The sequence below is a fragment of the Hyla sarda genome, chromosome 7 (genome assembly GCF_029499605.1).
Source record: "Hyla sarda isolate aHylSar1 chromosome 7, aHylSar1.hap1, whole genome shotgun sequence".
Classification (NCBI taxonomy): domain Eukaryota; kingdom Metazoa; phylum Chordata; class Amphibia; order Anura; family Hylidae; genus Hyla; species Hyla sarda.
In genome coordinates this window covers 87,606,145-87,632,274 of record NC_079195.1, presented here as the reverse complement: position 1 = coordinate 87,632,274, position 26,130 = coordinate 87,606,145, and the positions used below count along the sequence as shown (strand labels likewise).

The following is a 26,130-nucleotide window of genomic DNA, read 5'->3' as shown; positions in this document are numbered from 1 at the left end:
GTACCTGATTATGCGGGATCGGGTTAAGCTATATCAATATGTAGTATTAGAAGGTAACAGTAAATAATGGGAGAAGTATTAACACTAAGAAATGTTGCACTACAATTACCAATCACATATAGTAAAGTGCACCAAGAGAGCCAGGGGTCCAATCACCCTCACTATTACCCTAAGTAGTGTGCTCCAACTTCTACCCTAAGTTTAATCCATATTGCACAAGTATTCACTCAGCCATTAGACGCTCTGCCAATGGAAGACCCAATGTATGTTTCGTCAATCTTGACTTAATTGTTGTGTGTTTTTATATGTAGCCTTTACTCTTATTCCTAACCCCTTGGAATTTTTCTAATGCGTTACAACAAGTTTCTGTTGTTGCCATCATCAGCTGAAGAGACAACATTATTATAAGGATCAGTGAACTCCACCAATAATTTTAGTACTATCTAACCACGTACAATATTATCTACCAGATTGTATAGAGCGGGTGAGAAAGTACCCTGTAAATATACAAGGAAATTTCCTTACAGGAACGACTGCACGATGCAAGTGAGAAAATAACTCTCTCAGCTGGCTAGAAATGCTTCACTCTTATGTAGGATCTGTATATTCACTTTTCCACCTTACAAATCTTTTTCAGATACCATGACCTTATCTGAATTGTCCTTCACTTCTGCAGGTAATGGAAATTTTTGAGGAACACCAGACTAAGAAAATTTGTAATTGTAAATTGCCCATAGAATGCTTGTGAATCAGAACTATTTTAAAGAGGTTATTCAAAGATTAAAGTAGATTAGATGAAACTATTGGTGGGGGTGTGACCACTTATGAAAAGAACAGGGATCCTATAGAGAGTGAATGGGGTGGTGACATACTTATCACCTATTCTTTCTTGGGATAACTGCATTTACTGAAATGCAAGAATGCACATTCTAGCTGGCACCAATTGTAGAAAACGCTGTCTAAACCTTTTTTAGGTTGTGAAGGACAGCAGAAGTTGATGTAGGATTGTTAATCTGTAAGTACTCACCAGAATGTTACACAATATTGTACATATTTCTCACACAGCATCCACAGAAACCTATGGCCCTATACTGTGTCGCTGATGTCTTTCATCTACTGTATGCCGTATGGCAGAGAGGTTTTTCCTTAACACCATTACTTTTAGTTACAAATATGATGTTATCATAAAGGCTCATATAAACCAATCTATTGGTCTTGGATGGATTTACCCTGTGTAAAATCCACTGGGACCAAAAATAGGCCCGGGCATTTTAGAGTAAGCCGCCCATTTTTTTGGTGGGGGATCTGACTGCTGGAACCGCCATAGATTACCTTGTTTCACATGGCTTTCCAGTTGTTGCAAAGCTACAAACACCCATCATGTCAGGTGAGCCTCAGGCATTATGGGAGTTGTAGTTTTGTAACAGCTGGAAATCCACAGATCGGGGAACAGTTTCTCCCATCACTGCAGAACTTACTTGAAGTAACTACAGCTCTGATGGGACAGCCAGGAAAATACACAATGATATCAGTAACCGAGTGACTTCTCTGTTGTCTTTTCTTTTTACATCTCTGCAGAATGTGAAATCCAGTTATTGGTTCCTCACTTTGTCAACAGATCCTCATCCTCTGTATGAAGACAATAATCATTATAACCCTGCCATACACTGTGCTTCACGAAAATAACCCTGCCATTCAGTGTACCCTCCAAATATAACCCTGCCACACACACACTACCCTCTTGAGTAATAATACTGCCGTACACTGTTTCTTCTCAGTTCAGCTAAATCCCCTGCACTGTCCTCCTCCACCCCCCCATATTCTAAGTTTTCCTCCTGGCTCCTCTGTTACCTCCTTTCCCAGACCCCTTATTCTTCCTCCAGACTCCTCAGTCCCCCCTCTGCCAGACCTCTAAGTCCTCTTCTGGTTCCTCTGACCCCCTCCCCCAGACCTATTTTGGCTCCTCTGTCCCCCTCCCTCCGCATTGATGTACAGAATAGGTATATATGATGGATGTACGACAGATGTACACTTTACGTATGTATGTACGATAGAGGTGTATAAAACTTGTGAATGTATGATAGATGTGCGCATGTATGATAGATGCGCATATGTATGATGTGTTTATGATACAAACATCTATTATATATATATATATATACACATACACACATCTAATATACTCATTTCTCACGAACACTGCCCTTTACCAGCTCTAGGGAAAAGTTAGCGATAGCTTTGCAAGCCATGCCTTCCACTAAAGTGCCAGGTCCTAATGTCCTTCCTGCTTAAAATATTAACATTTTGCTGATTGGTTGTTAGAACCCCTCTCTATTGCTCTTAACTCAATACCTTCCGGGGATCCTCTCTACACCGATATGACTCTTACCTATATCTCTGTTACATAAAGAAAGTAAGGACTCACTCAGCTGTACTAGTTATCGCCCTATATGCCTATTAAATGTTGACATAAAGCTTTTCACAAAGGTTAAGAGTATCACCATGTGTCTAGCTTTTTTTCTGCCTGATTTGATTGGAGATGACCAAGTGGAATGTATCACGTTCTCGGGAACTCAAGAGGTTAAAATAGCAGCATATGCAGATGACTCACTTTTTTTTATTAATCACTTCCCCCACAGACTTCTTCCCCTAACTTTTACATAGAGTCATGGCCGTAAATGTTGGCACCGCTGAATTTTTTTCTGGAAAATGAAGTATTTCTCACAGAAAAGGACTGCAGTAACACATGTTTTGCTATACACATGTTTATTCCCTTTGTGTGTATTGGAACTAAACCAAAAAAAAGGGGGGGGAAAAAGCAAATTGGACATAATGTCACACCAAACTCCAAAAATGGGCTGGACAAAATTATTGGCATCCTTAACTTAAAGGAGTTATGTGGTGCAAAATTTTTTAACCCCTAAATGTTCCACACAGATGTACCTTTATATCCATGTCCTTCTTTCTTCAATCGGTCCAGCCATTTCCCCGCTATAGCGCTGCAAAGTTCCTGGTACTTCCAGGTTATGGTGGTGTGGAGGATTACGTTAAAATTGTCATCCCCCATGCTGCCTTGCTCCGGTTGCCTGTCTCTCTGTGCCTCTCCCCTGCCCATTGATTTCAATTAACCCACCCCCATCATTTGCATCTCCCTCCATTCCCCGCACCAAAGTGAGCCCCGCCGCTGCACCCAGCTTTTCCACTTCTTTTACTATGGAGGAGGGAGCGCAAGGAGGCAAATCTGAAGAAATGACTAAGTGGTTTGTAAAATATCCCTGTTAGTTACAGCAACATAACTATCAGGGATTTCATTGGCCTTGAGAAGTCCTGTATTCAGTCCCGTGGAGATGCAGAATGTGCTGGCAGCAAGCGCCGATAGGTGGGAGGCATTCAGACTTTTTTACGAAACCCAGCGAATGACTGCTGTGGGAACGAAGTACATATGAATATGTAAGATGTGGGAGTGAACGACAGCTAGGGGGCGGCAGAGAGCGAGCAAGAAGATGATCAGTGACATTTCATTAACAAGATGGCTGCGGACCTCGGAATACACGGGGTAAGAAATTCATACTTGTGACAGACAGGCTGCACTTCCGGTTTAGTGAAAAGTCAGGTATGCTTGCATCTGACACATCGGAGGTAATTGACAATATTATATATAACTTCTTGAAAGCTTTACAATGGGATAAAATAATTTTGCACCGGAGTACCGCTTTAATATTTGGTTGCACACCCTTTGGAAAAAAAATAACTGAAATCAGTCGCTTCCCATAACCATCAATAAGCTTCTTACACCTCTCAGCCAGAATGTTGGACCACTTTCTTTGCAAAAGGCACCAGGTGTCTCTTTATTGGTAGGGCGCCCTTTTCCCAACAGCAATATTAATCTCTCTGCACAGGTGTTTAATAGGATTTAGATCTGGACTCATTGCTGGCCACTTCAGAACTCTCCAGTGCTTTGTTGCCATCCATTTCTGGGTGCTTTTGACATATGTTTGGGGTCATTGTCCTGCTGTATGACCCAAGATCTCAGACGCAAACCCAGCTAACTGACACTGGGCTGTACAGTGCAACCCAAAATCTGTTGATAATCCACAGATTTCATGATGTCTTGCACACATTCAAGGCACCCAGTGCCAGAGGCAGCTAAACAACCCCAAATCATTGAACCTCCACCATATTTCAATGTAGGTACTGCGTTCTTTTCTTTGTAGGCCTCCTTCTGTTTTCGGTAAACAGTAGAATGATGTACTTTACCAAAAAGGTCTATCTTGGTCTTATCTGTCCACAAGACATTTTCCCAGAAGGATTTTGGCTTACTCAAGTTCATTTTGGGAAAACGTAGTCTTGCTTTTTTTTATGTCTCTGTGTCAGCAGTGGGGTTCTCCTGGGTCTCCTGCCATAGCGTTTCATTTCATTTACATGCCGACGGATAGTTTGCGCTGACACTGATGCTCCCTGAGCAAAAGGCAAGGCAAATCTAGATCTCTGAAATGGACTTGTGAACCAAAATTGTGGAACAATCTCAAGGTTACAAGTCCTCAGAGAGTTTTCTTCTCTTTCGATTGTCCATGCTTAGTGTGGCACCCACAGAAACAATGCAAAGACTAAGTGAACTTCTCCTTTTTATCTGCTTTCAGGTATGATTTTTATATTGCCCACACCTGTTACTTGCCCCAGTTGAGATTGAAGGCACATCCCATTGAAAGAATCTTCTTTTTCCACAATTTTGGAAGGGTGCCAATAATTTTGTCCAGCCCCTTTTGAGTTTGGTGTGACATTATGTCCAATTTGCTTTCTTCCCTCCTCTTTTTGGTTTAGTTCCAATACACACACAGGGAATAAACATGTGTATAGCAAAATGTGTTATGCAATCCTTTTCTGCGATAAATACTTCATTTTCTAAAAAAATTTTACGGGGAACCAACATTTACGACCATGACTGTAAATATAAAAAGTTGGTCAATTTTAAAATAAAAGTGGGTGTCCAATGAAAACTATTTTATCCCCTATCCACAGAATAGGCCATAAGTAGCTTATCGTGGGAGATCCAACCGCTGAGGCCCCAAGATCTCTGGAAATGGACGCTGGTTCTTAGTGAAGAGTGCATGCTGGAAAAAGCACGTCCTCTGTGTATGGGATCGACGAAGACACCAGAGTACAGTACTCAGGCATCTGTCTACAGCGTTCTTGAGAGCTGAGGTACTGTTCCAGAAATTGCTGGGGAGCCAACTGCTCCCCAGCAAGTGAGAAGGGCACATTAGAGTGCCCTCTACTCCCTTCGGTGAGATTCACATATGTGAAAAATGTGCAGAATGTCCACATGAAGAATCTGAATTTTTGTGCCATAAACATCAGTCACGGAACTTCTGCCATTTGAACAGTGCCAAAGAATCCCATTGACTTCAACAGGACTTTGAGTCAGCAGAATGTCCATGCGGAATATTCCATGCAGACATTCTGCTGTATTTTCGCCCATGTGAACACAGCCTTAGACTATGCAGGGTTTTTAGTTAGAGTTTATGGTTTTTTTTCCCCCCTTTTTTGTTTTTTTCTATTGTGAGAGAGATTGAGTAAACAATATAAATAGAAGAAAATGCACTTTTTTGAATGGAAAAAGCGACAGAAAGGTTTGTAAAAGATTTGTGATTTGTATTATATTGCCCATATGAAAATTAAACTAGAAAAATAAAAATGCAAATAAAAAGCTAGAAATAAAAGATACATGTTTCTTCTCAGCAGTGCAACTTGTGTTCACATTGCATTTAACTGGTCAAGTATACAACAGAAAGGGGAAAAAAAAGGAATGGAAACTAACAATTTCCCCCTGTAAGGGGATAAGGACAACAAATGCAAAGATCATTTAAAGTTTTTAAGAAATCTGCAAATGACTTAATGTGGAGTCTGAACATATTAGACAATTTCACTTTGACAATATGGTGCTTAAAAAAGAAAAACAATCTAAAAAGGAGTTCACTTACAAAGTTAAATAAAATTAGTCTATACAGTAAAAAATACAAATTAAATAGTGAGCTAACAGAACACAATTTAAACAGACTTACGACAAAAACAAAAAAAACAACTAAAGTTGTAATCATTAGAAGATGCAGAGATACAGGTGTCTTAAAAACTGTGGTAAATGTCTTTTGCATAAAACTATAAGAGTACCCATCATTCAGAAGTTTACTATAGATATAGGTGTAGATTGGTCCTTTTAAGGATATGTCTGCCTTTGCTATTATTTCTTCTATAGGTACAACATAACTGCAGTGAAAAACATGGAAATCTTTAAATAATCTTAAAGGAAATCTGTCACCTGCACTAACCTGTCGGTACCAACAGGTAGTGCAGGTGACAGTGATAACAAGGGTACTTACCTTGTCCCATTCCACGCAGGGGATCTCCGGTAATCTCCTCCGTTAACTTCAGCTCCGGCTCGACTTGGGGCAGAGCTTAGTGAAGTCACCGCTGCTGTTCTCTAGCAGTGGGACCCAGCAGCGGTGAAATCACTAAGCTCCGCCCATGCCCCAAGCCAGGCCCGGAGCTGAAGCTTAACGGAGATTACCATAACGGGACAAAGTACGTACCGTTGTCATCAGTGTCACCTGCACTACCTGTAGGTACCGTGTAGGTGACACTGGTGACAGATTTCCTTTAAACAATTTCTTATTGTTTTGCATATACAGCTACAGTGAAGGCCTATGTGACTTCGTAGCAACAGACTACAAACTGTGCAGTGTGATTCTGCAGTCCTTTGCATCTACCCTCTACTTTGTTACCCTATCAAATGTAAGTTACCAAAAAGACTGCAAGATCAGACTACACAGTTCGTTTGTAGTCTGTTACCAAGAGGAGGCAAGGCGTTGCTTAGGAGTTGTAGGAAATTTTTATGTTTTAGATGCATTGGGACGATAAAAAAAATAATTTTTTTGCCAAAGCGTACATTCCATTTAGTGTATTGTCTTATGGGCCAAATTCCCTACTTTGCATGTTGATAGCTAGAGATGAGCGAACTTACAGTAAATTCAATTCGTCACGAACTTCTCGGCTTGGCAGTTGATGACTTATCCTGCATAAATTAGTTCAGCTTTCAGGTGCTCCCATGGGCCGGAAAAGGTGGATACAGTCCTAGGAGACTCTTTCCTAGGACTGTATCCACCTTTTCGAGCCCACCGGAGCACCTGAAAGCTGAACTAATTTATGCAGGATAAGTCATCAACTGCCGAGCCGAGAAGTTCGTGAAGAATCGAATTTACTGTAAGTTCGCTCATCTCTACTGGCTTTAGGCATGAAAAAATGCAGGCTTTGCTAGAGCAAAGGTTCAGAGCTCTATTTGAGAACAGACCTATGACAATACATTAAAGCGGTAACAATGCCCATACTACAGTATATAAAAAAATAAACCTCTACATACCACCAGTGCTCCCACAGTGCCTTTGGTGTCCTATTCCGGTCCCTGACTGCAATCCTCTTCCTGAGAGAAAGCGTGACGCCTGGGCCCAGAGAGATATTAATACTGACGCTCAGTCAATCACTGGTCATATCGATGTTCCGCCTCGGCCAGCGATTGGCTGAGCGGCAGTTAGACACACTGGGCTCCGATGTCACGCTTTCTTTCAGTAAGATAATTGCAGCCAAGGACTTTAGGCAAGTATAGATCAATTTATTTATTTTTATATACTGTAGGGCATTGTTCTTAAAAAAAAAAAAAAAAAAAAAAAAAAAAAAAAAACTAACCTTCCCACCAGATACCCCTTAAATCATTCTATATCAATTTATTTAATAAAAAATATTAAAGGCCAACAATTTTTAACACAAACCTAGAAGAGAATGTTCACATTTACAAATTAGGGTACATTAGAATTGGCACCTGAAGTGTTTCACCTTTCTAATAATGAGACTTTAGAACCTAGACCGTGAAAATACATCTCAGAGAGGAAACTCGTGGTCAGAAAGGACTTTGGAGCACTCACCTGGTACACACTTGCTTCAGATGATGAATATCTTTATTATGCTTAACAGATAAACATGCAAAGGGGAGGTGAACAGGTGTATCTGGGACGGGTGGTTTCTGCCGGTGGGAGACGGTCCGTATCGCGCTCCTCGCACTTAGTCAGTCCCCCCGCAGAAGCAAGTGCGTACCAGGTGAGTGCTTCGACGTTCTTTCTGACCACGAGTTTGTTCTAATGCTGGGTTTCTATTCGTGAGCACCACCTCCCGTTACACACGATAGTCACACACTGCTAGTACAGCTTATGCTGCCCTTGCAGGTGCATTAATATAGTGGGGGAGAGTTTAAGAGGGACTGTGCCGGATTCTTGCCGACTGAGAGGATTGTACATCTCAGAGGAGGCATTGCCTTGGTTCATTTACACTGCAGCATCCAAGTACATGGCTTCAAAGATAAGCTGCACATTGCAAGATCAATGTAATTAGCTTTTCCTTTCAGACAAACACTGGTTCCTCCTCAATCCCTCTCATCAGATTTCAAACCTTTGGATTCTTGAAGTAAGCCAACCATTATGATTTTCTTTTTAAAGATACAAGCAGCATAAATGATGGAGAGCATTTTTCTATTACACTTCATAAAGCGCCATTTCTCCAGAACATAGTTCCTCTATAATCCAGATGACTGTTATTCAGGTCAATAAGAAGCATAAGGAACTGTAAATAATTGAGGCAACAGGAATCCAACATTCTGCTCTATACTAAAGAATAGGGGAGCACAGCAAGGAAGTATACGAGGCAATGACTCCGAGTCAATGATACTGTTAGTCTCAATATGAAACCGGTATCACTTCAAGTTGCCAGTCTAATGGACCCTAATATAATAAGTGAGAATCCTCCTTGACTGATATTGATACATATTTTGGAACTTCTGAAGAAGTATTTAAATGAAACTCAAAAATGCTTTTTCGGCATCTGGAACAGTAAACTGTGCCCGGGATTGCTCTAATCTTGAAAAGCCTAGAATGTACAGTACACGGACTATATGAAATGATGGCTTCACACGCCTGCATATCTCTGAGTCCAGTCTTTTGCTATTCTGTTGTATCTGTAATGAGAAAAGAGGGGAATTTCATATAAAACTTAATATAACTGAGCATTTTGACATTTCAAGAGCTACAACTATTATGTCATAGTAACTGAGATCCGACACACACAGATACTGTTGATTATCTTTTAGGGTATAAAATCAAACTGTACCTTGAGCTGATCGTGGTTACCAAAATAATAAAATAGCCTATTTCTTAGAAAAGTGTCAAGGAGGCGGAGCCCAGCTGCTCAAGAGCAATAGCCTGGCAAACGCTGTATCTCCGGCACTCCCGTAGAGTTACATGGAGGAGGCATGTTGGCCACAGCTTCGTGCCGTGGTTGACACACTTGAATTATACAGAGAGCCGGGGTGCCGGGTGGGAGATCGTGGGGGTCCCAGTGGTCGATCCGTGATCTGACACTTGTCCCCTATCCAGCGGACTTCGTTAAAGGACCAAGGCCCATTTTTCAAATTTGACCTCACTTTTAGTGCTAATAACTTTTGATAGGGTGCATTCACACCAAATTTCTTTCATACGTTGACCGGATCCGGCAGGGAGATGTGAAAACCAGGTGCTCCAGTACCGCAGCCAGACCTGGCCCGCATCTCATTCATTTGAGTGAGCCGACAGGAGTCAGATACATTTTCGCCCTGTATCCGGTTTCGTGACCGGACTTAAAACCGTGGGATACTACAGTTTTAACTCCGTTCAAGAAACTGGATACAGGGCAAAAATGAGCTGACTGGAGTTACTATCTGACTCCAGTCAACTCATTTTAGTGAATGAGATTCGGCGCCGGTCCTGGGATACGGGAGCGCCCGGTTTTGAAATTTCCCAGCTGGATCCGGCAGCTGTATGGGCAAAAGGTGACGTGAATGCAGCCTTATACTGGATAACTCCTTTAAGGCCAAAATAGATAACGTTATTAAGAGGTTAAATCATTACATGCAGCAGCTGGGGAAAGGGAAGGGGATTTCTTATGTATAAAGGCACAGCTTAGCTACAGGATCAGTAGTAACTAACAGTAGCTAACAGAAGCATATTAAAAGTATAAAAGTCATGTAGGTCAGCAAACAAACAACGATTATCTCCAAAGCAGTGACTCAGGAATGTAATACAATAGCAACGTTGTTATGATTAAAACTTGCTAAGAAAAATAGTTAAAAGAAAACTTACTTTTCCTTGTCTGTCTTGTAGATCTGTGCAATGTCTGGTACTAAAGGGTCATCTGGGTTGGGATCACAGAGTAGGGAGCATATAGACAACAAAACTGGAAGAGAAAAAAAAAAAAGAAGTATAACACCGTTGTATTTACTGTATGCTACAAAACAGTGTATCAGTCTGTGTACACAATGCTTGGAGTCCATCTTAAAAGGAAATTTGGAGAGAGCATTGTGAGCTGCTACCTGTCAGTCAAACAACATAACTATGAGGTCTCCACAATACTGAATGGCTGACAGAAACTAAGACCAATCTTCCCTCAAAATGTCCATTTCAGCAGGATGTCAGGTACAGTATATTTCTGCATGAACAATGCTTCTAGTAGCCTTATCCTTTGAGTTCTTGGCTCAAAGTAACCTTTTTTTCTTTCATATCATAGAGGCCCCTGTATACAGTGTTTCTATGTTATTAAAGTGGTGCATTAGACAGTAGATGCATTGTACCTGCTTGGCTGCTATGGTGTGCACATTGCTAAATGGAGTCTTTACAAACATTTACTTCAAGCTTCATCCTCAACAAAAGGAACAACATTACATTTAAACGGGAACCAGCCAAATATACTTCATAAGTGTCCGGAGCACAAACTTATATGAGAAAAATAAATGGGGATGTCCTTCTATGGCAGTCCTGTTACAGCACTGTGTATGTGCGCACACTGCAGATTTGTTACAGAATTCCTGCAACTGAAAAACGCATCTAGTGTTTCTGTAGCATGTGCATGGATTTCTTCAAGCCCCATTAAGATGAATAGGACAGCCATGAAGTATCTGCGACAAAACTGGTGTGTGGATATACACTACTCAAAAAAATAAAGGGAACACTAAGATAACACATCGAGGATCTGAATGAATGAACTAATCGTATGAAATACTTTCGTCTTTACATAGTTGAATGTGCTGACAACAAAATCACACAAAAATTATCAATGGAAATCAAATGCATCAACCCATGGAGGTCTGGATATGGAGTCACACTCAAAATCAAAGTAGAAAACCACACTACAGGCTCATTCAACTTTTTATGTAATGTCCTTAAAACAAGTCAAAATGAGGCTCCGTAGTGTGTGTGGCCTCCACGTGCCCGTATGACCTCCCTACAATACCTGGACATGCTCCTGATGAGGTGATGGATGGTCTCCCGAGGGATGTCCTCCCAGACCTGGACTAAAGCATCTGCCAACTCCTGAACAGTCTGTGGTGCAACATGGCGATGGTGAATGGAGCGAAACATGATGTCCCAGATGTGTTCAATTGGATTCCGGTCTGGGGGAATGGGGGGGGGGGGGGGGGCAGTCCGTAGCATCAATGCCTTCCTCTTGCAGGAACTGCTGACACACTCCAGCCACATGAGGTCTAGCATTGTCTTGCATTAGGAGGAACCCAGGGCCAACCGCACCAGCATATGTTCTCACAAGGGGTCTGAGGATCTCACATCCTAATGGCAGTCAGACTACCTCTAGCAAGCATATGGAGGGCGCCCCCCCGAAAGAAATGCCACCCCACACCATTGTTGAAGGCAGCAGAACGTTCTCCACGGTGTCTCCAGACTCTGTCACGTGCTCAGTGTGAACCTGCTTTCATCTGTGAAGAGCACAGGGCACCAGTGGCGAAATTGCCAATCTTGGAGTTCACTGGCAAATGCCAAACGTCCTGCACAGTGTTGGGCTGTAAGCATAACCCCCACCTGTGGACATTGGGCCCTCATACCACCCTCATGGAGTATGTTTCTGACCGTTTGAGTGGACACATGCACATTTGTGGCCTGCTGGAGGTAATTTTGCAAGGCTCTGGCAGTGCTACACCTTGCACAAAGGCAGAGGAAGCGGTCCTGCTGCTGGGTTGTTGCCCTCCTATGGCCTCCTCCACGTCTCCTGATGTACTGGCCTGTCTCCTGGTAGCGCCTCCATGCTCTGGACACTACGCTGACAGACAGCAAACCTTCTTGCCACAGCTCACATTGATGTGCCATCCTGGATGAGCTGCACTACCTGAGCCACTTGTGTGGGTTGTAGATTCCCTCTCATTAATTACATAAATAAATATAAATAAAAAATTACCTGCTGGAGCCCGCGGAACCCCTGGCAGTTCTCAACAGAACACTGGGGTTGGGAATTATTGCACAAAAGTGAAAGCACCGCCAGCATTAAAAAGTGACCCAAACATCAGCCAGGAAGCATAGGAACAGAGAAGTGGTCTGTGGTCACCACCTGCAGATCCACTCCTTTATTGGGGGTGTCTTGCTAATTGCCTATAATTTCCACCTGTTTGTGCCATTTGCACAACAGCATGTGAAATTGATTGTCAGTGTTGCTTCCTGAGTGGACAGCAAAAAGCAACCTAAAAAGTTAAATTTTAACTAAAAAAATAAATATAAAAAAATAAAATAAAATAAAAACACAACATAATACTCTCAGCCTGCAAAAACAGTTATAGGGGAGGGTCAGAATATGGTGATGCAAAGTTGTTGTTTTTTTTTTTTTATATATCTGTTTTGAAGTTGTAATAGTTACTTGGTATCATAATCGAAACTTACCTGCAGCACAAAATTAACACTCAAGTTAGTTAAAAACATTTTTTATATCAATAGAATGCCCCACAAAATTGTAAATTTTTTAAAAATTTCACCCACAAATATATATTTAATATTACGGTAAATGGGAGGGTGCCATTAAAAAGTACAACCTGCAAAAAATAACCCTCATATGTCTCTGTTGATGGAAAAATAAAAAAGTGTTTTAGATCTTAGGGACAGGAAGATAAAGGCAAAGAAACCATTACCCATTAGCAAGAGGGAGGTTATGGTCCAAGTATTTTTTTTATCCTCTACCTGCAAGTTCCTACTCCTCCTTTTTTTTAGTTTTCTACCTTGATATTGCTCTGTATTTTCTGCTCTGTATTTTCTGCTCAGTCTCAGTCAGATTCAAAGACTGGGAAGGGGCATTACCCAGCAGGCATAACATCATCTGAAGCCATACAGGGGAGAACTTCCTCCCTCACTCTGCTACACACATCCCAGAGCAGTACAGTGTGTGAGATGAGCTATGATTGGCTAAGGCTGCACACACCCCCCTTAGCACTCAAGAGTGCTCATTTAACTATAGTTGTGCTTGGCCTTTTCCTCTTGACAAAAAAAGAAAAAAAAAATTACGTTTGTCAATACTAATAACATTTGCAAAAGGAAAGCCTGAAGAACTATGGACTAACAGGTGACAAAATTAATCAGCCATTTACCTTTAGATATAGTCAGTGCAGGAGACCACTGTGACCTCAAGATATCAAGGCAAATGCTTCCATTGCTGTTTATATTTGGATGATATATTTTTGTTGTGAATGCAACCTGGTCAGGAAAAAAAACAAACATAAGTAATCAGTGACGAAGAAAATACAAAAACACTTGGGCTCTACAAAATAGAGAGAAAAGAACTGACATCAGAGTCATAAATTCTTGTACCCTAGTTAGGTACATGATATATCTCTAACAATGTCCTAAAAAATACAGCACAGGGTATCATAGCTTTGGAGGACTTTGAGGTAGCTTTTTTCGGGTGTACTTGGCTTAGCAACATTACGAGATCCTGTTTACCCACCTTGTTCTTAGCTTTTACATTTATCAGTTTTTAATCCACATGCTTTGAATTATATTGGTGAATTAATAAAGTATATAATTTTTTTGTTGCAATGTCTGCTTGGCCAAGCATTTGTTTCTATAGTTGGTTTATACGGTTATATATATATGTCAGCTACTTTTCGTAGTATGGTTTAAGCGAACCTGTCACCAGGTTTTACACTATATAACTGATGGCAATACGCTATATAGGGTAAAATAAGGCTTCTTACCAAGTCCGAATATCCTCCTCGTCTGCATTACTGCAGTATAACCAAATTATAAACTAAGGGGTGTCGTTAAAATGTACAATTTATTTGAGCATATTAAATCACCAAACAGTGTTTAAATACCCAAAATAATAGTGGAGACAAAAATAAGTATAATTAAGTACATGGCTCCAAATTAAGGAGAAAAGAGGATACAGGTAAGCAAAAGAATCTAATCACTGTCCCTAAAGACAGAACATGCATTCCTTATGGATACTCGGAGTGCATACTATCAGGACGGCAATGGGCAATCTATGCACATGTTCCCAACGCGTTTCTGTCCACACAAACGGTTTTAACAAACGTGGGGACTTCATCAGGGGGACCTAGTGCCACCAGATGTAGTTATTAGTAATGGATACCATTAGGGTGCATCACAGATGCACTCCTATAAGTACTCCTCTATGCAGTTATGCTCATGAGTATCACATCGCTGCTGGGTCATCCTATTCGGGGGGCATCCCTGTACATAGGCATCAGTCCCAGTAAATTGTATAGGAGAACCAGTTTGTGATGCTGAGCAGTACCATCAATTCGATCCTGTAGTGACAGGAATGCAGGGAATTGTCCCGGAGCGCCGAAGTAGCTCATGGTGTCGCGTTACTGCAGGAAAGAGTCTTAAATGAGTCCCAGGCCATATCCGGATATTCCCCTTAAAGGGGTACTCCACTGGACAGCGCTTGGATCATTTTGTTCCGAATGCTGTGTGCGCTGCGGGGGTTGCCCACGCCCCCTCATGACATTATTCCAAACCCTCTCATTGCAAGTCTATTGCAAGTGGCATGACATCACGAGGGGGCGTGGCCGACCACCGCACACAGTGTTCGGAACAAAATGTTACGAACGCTGGCCAGTGGAGTACCCCTTTAATTTATGCATTAGGGAAGTACATAAGTCTTGGAAGTTCCTCGCCATATATGCTAATAAGGCCAAAGTAGTCGTCAGGGTATGTCTTGGGCTCTAATAATGCCTACTCAGGCATGATTCACAGCCTGGACAGAGCCAATGTCACCACTCTTTACTGAAAACTTGCACATGCACAAAAGTAGCGATACCCCTGGGCATGAAGCAGATTCTTGGTGAGCTTGAGCCCAATCACACCTAAGCAGCCTTGATTACAGACCAGGATGTTGTGACTACTTAGCAATGCCGTACACCCTGATGACTACTTCAGCCTCATTAGCATATGATGTGGGACACATTTAACCCCTTAAGGACCAGGGGGTTTTCAGTTTTTGCACTTTCGTTTTTTCATCCTTACCTTTAAAAAATCATAACCCTTTCAATTTTGCACCTAAAAATCCATATTATGGCTTATTTTTTGCGCCACCAATTCTACTTTGCAGGGACATCAGTCATTTTACCCAAAAATCTACGGCGAAACGGGAAAAAAATAAATTCATTGTAGGACAAAATTGAAGAAAAAAACAAAAACGCCATTTTGTAACTTTTGGGGGCTTCTGTTTCTACGCAGTAAATTTTTCTGTAAAAATGCACCTTATCTTTATTCTGTAGGTCCATACGATTAAAATGATAACCTACTTATATAGGTTTGATTTTGTCGTACTTCTGAAAAAAATCATAACTACATGCAGGAAAATTTATACGTTTAAAATTGTCATCTTCCGACCCCTATAACTTTTTTATTTTTCTGCGTATGGGTCAGTATGAGGGCTCATTTTTTGCGCCGTGATCTGAAGTTTTTAGCGGTACCCTTTTTGTATTGATCAAACTTGTTGATCACTTTTTATTCATTTTTTCATGATAGAAAAAGTGACCAAAAATACACAATTTTGGACTTTGGAATTTTTTTTGCGCCCTGCGGTTTAATTAACGATATATTTTTAAAATTCAGCCATTTCCGCACGCGGCAATACCACATATATTTTTATTTACACTTTTTTTTTATGGGAAAAGGGGGGTGATTCAAACTTTTATTAGGGGAGGTGTTAAATGATCTTTATTCACTTTTTTTGGCAGTGTTATAGCTCCCATAGGGGGCTCATAGGAAACCAGTGATCTCAGGCACTGAGCAGTCATTCGGCGATCGGACACCAGGAGGCAAGGTAGGAGACCCTACGTTGTGGCTCGCGTTATAGAAAGGGAAAGGACTCAGGACGTACTGGTACGTCCTTGGTCCTTAAGGGGTTAAGACTAATTTTCACAGACATGAAGGAGGATATGCTACTTTGCAATGTAGGGACTCAATAGGGACTTATTAGGGTTATAGGTTGAACTTGATGGACTCTGGTCTTTTTTCAACCTTATGAACTATGTTACTATGTTAATGCCGTATGCCCCAATGACTACATGCACCTCATTATGCTCAGCCCTCTGCTCCCTGTCCTTCAGCGCAGCTTGAATGGTGATCCCACCCATAAGATGACTGTACACAGAGGAGCATGTAGCATACATATCGTTTTGCATCCTCCATAGGAAAAAACACAGCAAGAACTAGTTAAGCCACTGGTCAGCAGACTTATAGCAAAGAGATATTACTGGAGAAAGTCATTAAGGTGTTTAGCCAGCATCTGGTGAAGTTTACACAGTGGTGTGAAATGCGTGGATGCCTAGAACAAAAAGGTCATACCTTTGGTGGCTTGAATGGATAATCTGTTGGAAACTGGATTGTGAGATAGAAGACGCCACCTTGATATGGACTGTCAGACTAGAGGAAAAAAAGTATTCAGTATATACTCATTAGTGAATAATCAAGGGACACACAAGTGAAAGGAGTACTCCCATCACACCCGAACTAGATGGGGACAGTCTCAGGGGTCCTGACTCCATCTACAGTCTACTTAACCCTCATTCTCCATGGCATGACTGGACAGGTGACATGTGCTCAGCTCTCTATCCATTTATATAGAGGATACTACTTGCTTGGATGTTTCCATAACTCATTTAGAAATAAATTGGGAACTGTGCACATTCTGGAGATAGGTAAATCTGTCCAGCAGGGGGACCTGTAACTATCAAACACTAATCACATATTCTGTGGCTATATTATACATGGCTATGATAGGAACACCACTTTAAAAGCATAAAACACAAAGTACACACTCAATTTTCCTGAAACCATATTGTTCTATATTGTAATACAACCGGATAAAAAATGTTGCCAAATTAGTTGCCTCTTAATTCTAGCTGTGAGATAGTTGCTGTACAAGAAGTGTTCCTTAGGCTCAGTATACACTGTGTCTGAGCCCCATGTTCAGCAAATACATTGGAAAAAATTCTGTGTGTTATTTTACACATATCCAAAATGCTCAGAGGCCAAGAATATGCTTTAAGCCTTCGTTGGGCTTCCTTTTTTTCACCTATATTGTAAACTATAGCAGACTGCAGTTTCCTAAACAAGGGGCCACTGGGGGGGAACAATATATGGCAATACACTTTTTTTTTCAATGGTACCTTATTTGCAACATATGCCAGTAGTGACATTTTAGAGCCCTTTTGTCAGGTTTACTCTGAGAAGTCTTCCTAATGTATACCACAGTTGAAAAAAGGACCAGGCGTCCCTTAGCTATCACAAAACTGCTGTCATAAGTGTATGTGAGAAGTCACACTATTTCTGTGCTTTCTATTCATTTTCACCAGACTAGCTGATATGTTGTCTCCCATACATGGCACTCACTGAAGAGGAGATCCTGCCCCGCTAGATCTCTAGTCACCCTGAGAAGCAGAAGCAGCATGGAGAACATTATAGATATTACATATTAAGCTAACTAGAGGTTTCAGCCATGTCTCGAGACTCTTTCTGCCTTACTCGACCCCCCCAATGCCACCTCCTCCTCTTCATAGTTATATGGGTAGCATTTAAAGGGGTATTCCGCTGGGGAAATTATATATATATATATATATATATATATATATATATATATATATGAGTGTCTACCTCCATGTTGGCCTTGCACCCCACCCACCTCTATCAGGTGTGTATATAAGGTGTCTTGGATGTTCCAGATCCTGCCATGCTTACTGAACTGTTCACACAGAGGCATATTCACAGTGTAGGGTCCGTCCCAATGAGGCCACCTCATCGCGGTGGGATGGTCCAAGCTATTTGACCGCCGGCGGAGACAAATTTGCGAGCCAAGTGCCTCACTATCTCATAGTTTCACATCTGCATCTATTACACCATAGCTGTATAGCTCTCCATGTTTTAACTGCATATTCATGTTTCACCTATATCCTTGTGCTGGCAGTGTGCTGCTGCATTCTTCTGTATATATATATATATATATATATATATATATATATATATATATATATCTATATATCTATATATCTATATATATCTATATCAACTGGTGCCAGAAAGTTAAACAGATTAGTAAATTACTTCTATTTAAAAATCTTAATCCTTCCAGTACTTAGCTGCTGTATACTCCACAGGAAGTTCTTTCTGTCTGACCACAGTGCTCTCTGCTGACACCTCTGTCCATTTTAGGAACTGTCCAGAGTACAAGCAAATCCCCATAGCAAACCTATCCTGTTCTGGACAGTTCCTGATATGGACAGATGTGTCAGCAGAGAGTACTGTGGTCAGAAAAAGGAAATTCAAAAAGAAAAAAAAAAAAAAGCTTCCTGTGGAGCATACAGCAGCTGATAAGTACTGGAAGGATTAAGATTTTTAAATAGAAGTAATTTATAAATCTGTTAAACTTTCTGGCATCAATTGATTAAAAAAATGTTTTGCCGGAGTACCCCCTTTAATCTGAACCCTTAAGTGAGATGAAAGTCTGTCTTGTATCTTAGCAGATTTTCAGAATGAATAGCGAAACTGGGGTTTGGGGGGAGCATATAAGTAGTGAAAGAGGCAATTTTCTCTTTGAAAAGTTAGTGACCCTCATCAAGTTCACTGGGAAACAGGGTAAGAGTCCAAATAAGCACCATGTGTAAAGGGATCCAAACCTGTGCAGAGGAAAAGTTAACCAGGTTTAACTTATTAAATTTTTAAAGCCATTTTTAATCTAATATTAAGTATCTGATTGGTTATTAGGGCAACTGGTCAACTTTTCCACTGCACAGGTTTTGATAAATATCCCCCATATCTCTGTGTTGATGAGGCAGAAGCTTGCAGAAAGTGTTATCTTCATTACATTGATAACTTTCTGTTTGTTTTTTGTATACATTTCTCATATGCATTACATTACCATATGTAACATCAGCCTAACATAACAGATCTCTCTGAATCCCTGGGTCCATAATATACCGCATTTACTTGTTTTCACATGGAATCCCTGAGATAAAAAAACTGCTAGATATTGTTGTATGCCAACACGTTACAGTTATGTACTTCACTGGGGCACTGAGGGGCAGCACCAGGACTGCTCTACAGGTCCGGTGTCCATGCATACTTACAGGTCCCATAATTGTTGCTTGCCAGTGAAACACTACAGAAAAGAGAAAAAAAATAAAATAAAATTACCAAAGCACATAGGGAGGATTTATCAAAAGCTGTGCAGAGTAAAAGTGGACCAGTGGCCCATAGGAACCAATTAGATCACTTATTTTATTCAGAGGCCTTTGCAAAAATAAGAAACAAACAATCTGATTGGTTGCTATGGGCAACTGGCCAACTTTTCCTTTGCAAAAGTTTTGCGATTCCTCCATAGAGCATAAATATTAATAAAAAATACAGCAAATTGTATTCAACTTACAGTCATCTCCAACTGGTCCTGCTGAGCACTGAGCAGGGGGGTCACGCTGCAGGTCAGTTAACTCCTAGAAGAGGGGGAAAAAATAAAAACCTGAAGACTTATTCACACAAATTGTAGGTTTGTCATCCCGTTCCCCTTTTCTCTTTGCTTTTACAGTGGGAAAAAAAAGTATTTAGTCAGCCATCAATTGTGCAAGTTCTACCACTTAAGAAGATGAGAGGCCTGTAATTTTCATCATAGGTATCAACTATGAGAGACCTAATGAAAAAAAAAATCCATAACATCACATTGTCTGATTTTTAACCCCTTAACGATGCAGGATGTATATTTATGTCCTGCGCCGGCTCCCACTATATGAAGCGGAATCGCGCCGCAATCCCGCATCATATCGCGTCGGTCCCGGCGCTCATCAACGGCCGGGACCCGCTGCTAATACCACACATCGCCGATCGCGGTGATGTGCGGTATTAACCCTTTAGAAGCAGAGGTCAAAGCCGCCGCTTCTAAAGTGAAAGTGAAAGTGACCCGGCTGCTCAGTCGGGCTGTTCGGGACCGCTGCGGTAAAATCGCGGCGTCCCGAACAGCTGACCGGACACCGGGAGGGCCCTTACCTGCCTCCTCGGTGTCCGATCGGCGAATGACTGGCAGGAGCAGTCAATCCAGGCAGGAGCAGTCAAGCCCCGATAACACTGATCACAGGCATGTTAATACACGCCTGTGATCTGTGTAAAAGATCAGTGTGTGCAGTGTTATAGGACCTAAAACACTGCAAAAAAAATGTTTAAAAAAAAGTGTTAATAAAGGTCATTTAACCCCTTCCCTAATAAAAGTTTGAATCACCTCCCTTTTCCCATAAAAAAATAAAACAGTGTAAAAAAAACTAACAAAAAAAAAAAACATATGTGGTATCGCCGCGTGCGTAAATGTCCGAACTATAAAAATATATCATTAATTAAACCGTATGGTCAATGGCGTACGCGCAAAAAAATTCCAAAGTCCAAAAAAGCGTATTTTGGTCACTTTTTATACCATTAAAAAATGAATAAAAAGTGATCAAAAAGTCCGATCAAAAAAAAAAATCATACCGATAAAAACTTCAGATCACGGCGCAAAAAATGAGTCCTCATACCGCCCCGTACGTGGAAAAATAAAAAAGTTATAGGGGTCAGAAGATGAAATTTTTAAACGTATAAATTTTCCTGCATGTAGTTAGGATTTTTTCCAGAAGTGCGACAAAATCAAACCTATATAAGTAGGGTATCATTTTAACCGTATGGACCTACAGAATAATGATAAGGTGTAATTTTTACCGAAATATGCACTGCGTAGAAACGGAAGCCCCCAAAAGTTACAAAATGGCGTTTTTTTTCCGATTTTGTCTCACAATGATTTTTTTTCCGTTTCGCCGTGCATTTTTGGGTAAAATGACTAATGTCACTGCAAAGTAGAATTGGCGATGCAAAAAATAAGCCATAATATGGATTTTTAGGTGGAAAATTGAAAGGGTTATGATTTTAAAAAGGTAAGGAGGAAAAAACGAAAGTCAAAAACGGAAAAACCCTTAAGTCCTTAAGGGGTTAAAGAATTGATTTGCAAATTATGGTGGAAAATAAGTATTTGATCACCTACAAAGAAGCAAGATTTCTGGCTCTCCCAGACCTGTAACTTCTTCTTTAAGAGTCTCCTTTGTCCTCCACTCGTTACCTGTATTAATGGCACCTGTTTGAACTTGTTATCAGTATAAAAGACACCTGTCCACAACCTCAAACAGTCACACTCCAAACTCCACTATGGCCAAGACCAAAAGAGCTGGCCAAGGACACCAGAAACAAAACTGAAGACCTGCACCAGGCTGGGAAGACTGAATCTGCAATAGGCAAGCAGCTTGGTGTGAAGAAATCAACTGTGGGAGCAATTATTAGAAAATGGAAGACATACAAGACCACTGATAATCTCCCTCGATTTGGGGCTTCACCCAATATCTCACCCCGTGGTTTCAAAATGATCACAAGAACTGTGAGCAAAAATCCCAGAACCACACGGGGGACCTAGTTAATGACCTGCAGAGAGCTGGGACCAAAGTAACAAAGGCTACCATCAGTAACACACTACGTCGCCAGGGACTCAAATCATGCAGTGCTAGACGTGTCCCCCTGCTTAAGTCAGTACATATCTGGGCCTGTCTGGAGTTTGCTAGAGAGCATTTGGATGATCCAGAAGAGGATTGGGAGAATGTCATATGGTCAGATGAAACCAAAGTAGAACTTTTTGGTAAAAACTCAACTTCTGTTTGGAGGAGAAAGAATGCTGAGTTGCATCCAAAGAACACCATATCTACTGTGAATCATGGGGGTGGAAATATCATGCTTTGGGGCTGTTTTTCTGCCAAGGGACCAGGATGACTGATTCATGTAAAAGGAAAGAATGAATGGGGCAAGGGCATTGAAGATTAAACATGGCTGGGTCTTTCAGCATGACAATGATCCAAACACACCGCCCGGGCAATGAAGGAGTGGCTTCGTAAGAAGCATTTCAAGGTCCTGGAGTGGCCTAGCCAGTCTCCAGATCTCAACCCCATGGAAAACCTTTGGAGGGAGTTGAAAGTCTGTGTGGCCCAGCGAGAGCCCCAAAACATCACTGCTGAATGAGCAAAAATACCATCAACAGTGTGTGAAAGCCATGTGAAGACTTACAGAAAACGTTTGACCTCTGTCATTGCTAACAAAGGGTATATAACAAAGTATTCAGATTAACTTTTGCTATTGACCAAATACTTATTTTCCACCATAATTTGCAAATAAATGCTTTAAAAATCAGACAATGTGATTTTATGGATTTTTTTTTCTCATTATGTCTCTTATAGTTGAGGTATACCTATGATGGAAATTACAGGCCTCTCATCTTTTTAAGTGAAAGAACTTGCACAATTGGTGGCTGACTAAATACTTTTTTGCCCCACTGTATATGGCTTTAATAATAGCTAAGTGAATAGATCTAGTTCAGGGGAGTGATAAAAGGCAAAAACAAAGCATCAAGATAAAAATAAGTAAACAGGAATAAATCAACATACTTCGCTATAAAGCAAGAATCTTCCAGAATTTTTCTGGGGGCCCAAGACGAGGGTAGCTTCTAGTTTTTTGAACACTGCACAGTCACACTGCAATGTTTCTCAAAACCCGAGAACCTAAACACAGAATTACCCCTTATATACACAAACATTCCTGTTTCTTAGAGAGAAAAAAGGGCATATTTAGTTCCACCATTTATTATGCATACCCACCTAAAAGACCACTTTTATATGTAATATTGGGTGTGGACCAGCACACACCTCTTTATTGCTCTTATTCACGTTGAATGGGGCCTGACTTAAGGACTTGTAGAACATCTACATTGAACTCCCAGAGCACAGAAGCTTTTTATCATTGGGAACCAACCCAGAAGCCTTGTAGACCTGAAATTTCAACCTCCAATAGTAAAATACAATACGATACATTTTATAATTCACAGATTTACTAAAAGGACTCTTAAGAAAAATCTCATGGTAAACCTAGGAAACCTCAGACTATTGTTTCTTTCCAGCTCTCTGATCGTGTAATACATCCAAAAAAAGGAAAATATAACCAAAAGACTGCATGACATTTCACATCTATAAGCAGTGAGGTGGGAAAAAAGCTATTAGCGGCTTCACACTTTACAGCCAACACATGAAGCCTGAAAATATATGCAGTGCCGAACTCCTACAGATGGCTGAGATTCGTATCACGAAGGGGCCAACCATAGGCGGCAATGTTTTCATAGAAAGCTTTATGTGAACAGGGATTCATGACTACTGTGAACTCATGGGGAATACTTCCACAAAGAAAAACATGGATTTGATACAGTACAGACGCTGTATTCACATACTGCAGAAGACTGCACACAAATTGTGTGGATTTCACCTGGGCAAGCATTATGGACAGGAGTAATAACTATCTTGGGGAACCTTGCGGTTCTCTCTGCATTGATCTAGTCATGATGTGTAGTCATAGTGCTGCCTGGAGCCAAGTGGAGAGCACAAGAACCATGACGGGGAGTATATATTTCCCAAAAGCAATTCTAAAGGACTGGAATCACATAGCACAAAAGCGACTAAAAATTGACATTGCAGCTCAGGTATATGGGTGGGGGAAAAAAAAAAAAACATTCCTACAATAATTCCACAATGGTAAGAATGGCCTGCAGATTTACATTTGCACAAGTCATGCAGTTCATGACAACCACAATCGTTTAATCAATCCTTTGACAGACCTCAATGGTCTTTGGTAACCCCTTTCTTTTTTAAGATTGGAATGCCCCACATAGGCCTCTTGTTCTGAATAACTACTAGCATCCATGAATAAGGTTAGGTTCACACCACATTTTTGCAACACAGTTCACGTATACGTTTTCAATTTGAAAACCGTACGGAACCGTATGCCAAAAGATGCATCCGGTTGTGTCCATTCTGCATCCTGTACGGTTTTGTCAGTCTTTTTTCCCGTACCCAAAACCGTAGCCTACCATGGTTTTTGGTCCAGGTGAAAAACCGTATTGAAACGTATACTTTTTTTTAACATGGGAGTCAATGGGATCCATACAGAACCGTATGTGTGTACAGTTCCATCTGGTTTTTGCCTTTTCACTCATTATGGATAAAGTATTACTTGCTTGATTGAAATTCCCCCCAAAAAACTGTGCAAAGTTAAAAAGTAAACTTATTTTTTTCTTAAGAATAAGAATAAGAATCCCTACTCTCTTTACTCTAGCAGATAAGTAGAAAATAGGATTCATAACCAGGCAACTCCTTTACCTTCTAACTTTTTAACAAAAGACAATTGACTGTCACCCCGTGGTCTTCAAACTGTGTCAACATCTTCAAAACTAGGAGTCGTAGTTTTGCAACAGTGTGAGAGCCATAGGTTGGAGGTCACTGCCCTAGAATAAGGAGTATGTATTACTGTTATTGCTTTATAATGTCTACATAGAGTCATCTCCCTACCCTATGTGTAGTTCCAAAGCAGTTCTCCATAAAAGTATACTTACTGTATGAACCTTCCATCTCTTCACCAGCCTACTCCTACCCTTGTAGATCCTAAACTTCCCAAACTAACCCATCTGGATCCATTTTCTACTGGGCCACAAATGTACCCTGATTTTTACCAACATTTTTTATCTTACACCATGATGTGTAGAGGAGCCTATAAAAAAGACACGGTCCCAGCCCTGACCCAGTCGTTTTTCTATTACGTATTATTGTACATTGTAAGTATTAACCTAACTAATAAACAAACTATACACAACATTGCATGATATCTTGGTGAGGACTTCAGAGACCAGTCAGACAACTTGAAACGCCGTCTGGCTATTTTTTTTTTTTTTTTTTTTTTAACAGTAGCCAAATAAAGAAATAAGACATGGCTAGGAATAGAAAAAGCTAAATAAAAAAAAAAGTAAGGAACCAGCAGAACATTTCTTGGCACACCAGCTACTGGGATTTGTCCTTTCCCAATAATTTCCTATAATATAGCTAATACACTGACCGCTCCCTTTACAAAGCTCTGAGTGAGCGCAGTCTATTCTTCATAGCCAAGGGAAAAATGTTACTTAACCAGTTTATGTTCATAGCTGTATTTGGAAAATATTTAATTTGAAGATAAGACATCTAGTATATAAACAATGAAATGCAAACATCACATGCCCGATGCAAACCCTACAGCAAGTGGCACAGCTCAGTTGTCATGTACCTACCTCTTCCGTATACTACGGTTTTAGGTCCGGTCCAAAACCGCATACGAGTCAAAACTGAGCAGACCGGAGTCACCGTTTGACTCCGGTCAGCTCATTAAAGTAAATGGAGTCCCGGGCTGATTCGGCTGGGGTACGGGAGCGCCCGGTTTGCCCCTCCTCCTGCTGCATCCGGCACCCGTATGTACAAAACGTGGTGCTACATACATATCCTGCCAAGTCAGACTCGGCGGTCTACCAGCTGCTGCTCTTAGGGCCCATGTACAGGGACTGATGATCAAGAGAACGATCCGACCCATCTTTTATATTTGTGCAGTACATCTCCGTTTGTAAGCATGTCCCCATTAACACTGGTAAAAGGACATGAAGTTTACAATTGTCTATTGTCCTTTTTTTGTTTGTAAGCCTTTGTTCTATTTCTGTACAGTTCCTTCTGTATCTATCCACTCTAGCTGGCATACTGCTGTAGACACTAACAGCAGGACATGGAAAGCCGAACAAAGAAGTGTTACAGATTGTTATGTTTATATTGTATCGGCTGCAAACTTTTTAAGTCTAGATCAGCATTTC

General features: G+C 40.9%; 1 protein-coding gene across 2 annotated transcripts in view; it reads right to left on the bottom strand.

Annotated features, from left to right (window-relative positions):
* Nucleotides 1–7,690: 7,690 nt before the first annotated feature.
* The window catches only part of UBE2D1 (ubiquitin conjugating enzyme E2 D1), a 33,655-nt gene continuing 15,215 nt past the window's right edge, over nt 7,691–26,130 (bottom strand). For both annotated transcript variants that reach the window (XM_056529954.1, XM_056529955.1), the window contains exons 2-7: nt 19,798–19,861; nt 19,499–19,530; nt 16,722–16,799; nt 13,490–13,595; nt 10,215–10,308; nt 7,691–9,055 (exon numbers count right to left, since the gene is read on the bottom strand). In XM_056529954.1, coding sequence (XP_056385929.1) covers nt 9,007–9,055; nt 10,215–10,308; nt 13,490–13,595; nt 16,722–16,799; nt 19,499–19,530; nt 19,798–19,861 — 423 coding nt within the window. In that variant the 3' untranslated portion in view covers nt 7,691–9,006. The remainder of the gene's footprint in view (nt 9,056–10,214; nt 10,309–13,489; nt 13,596–16,721; nt 16,800–19,498; nt 19,531–19,797; nt 19,862–26,130) is intronic.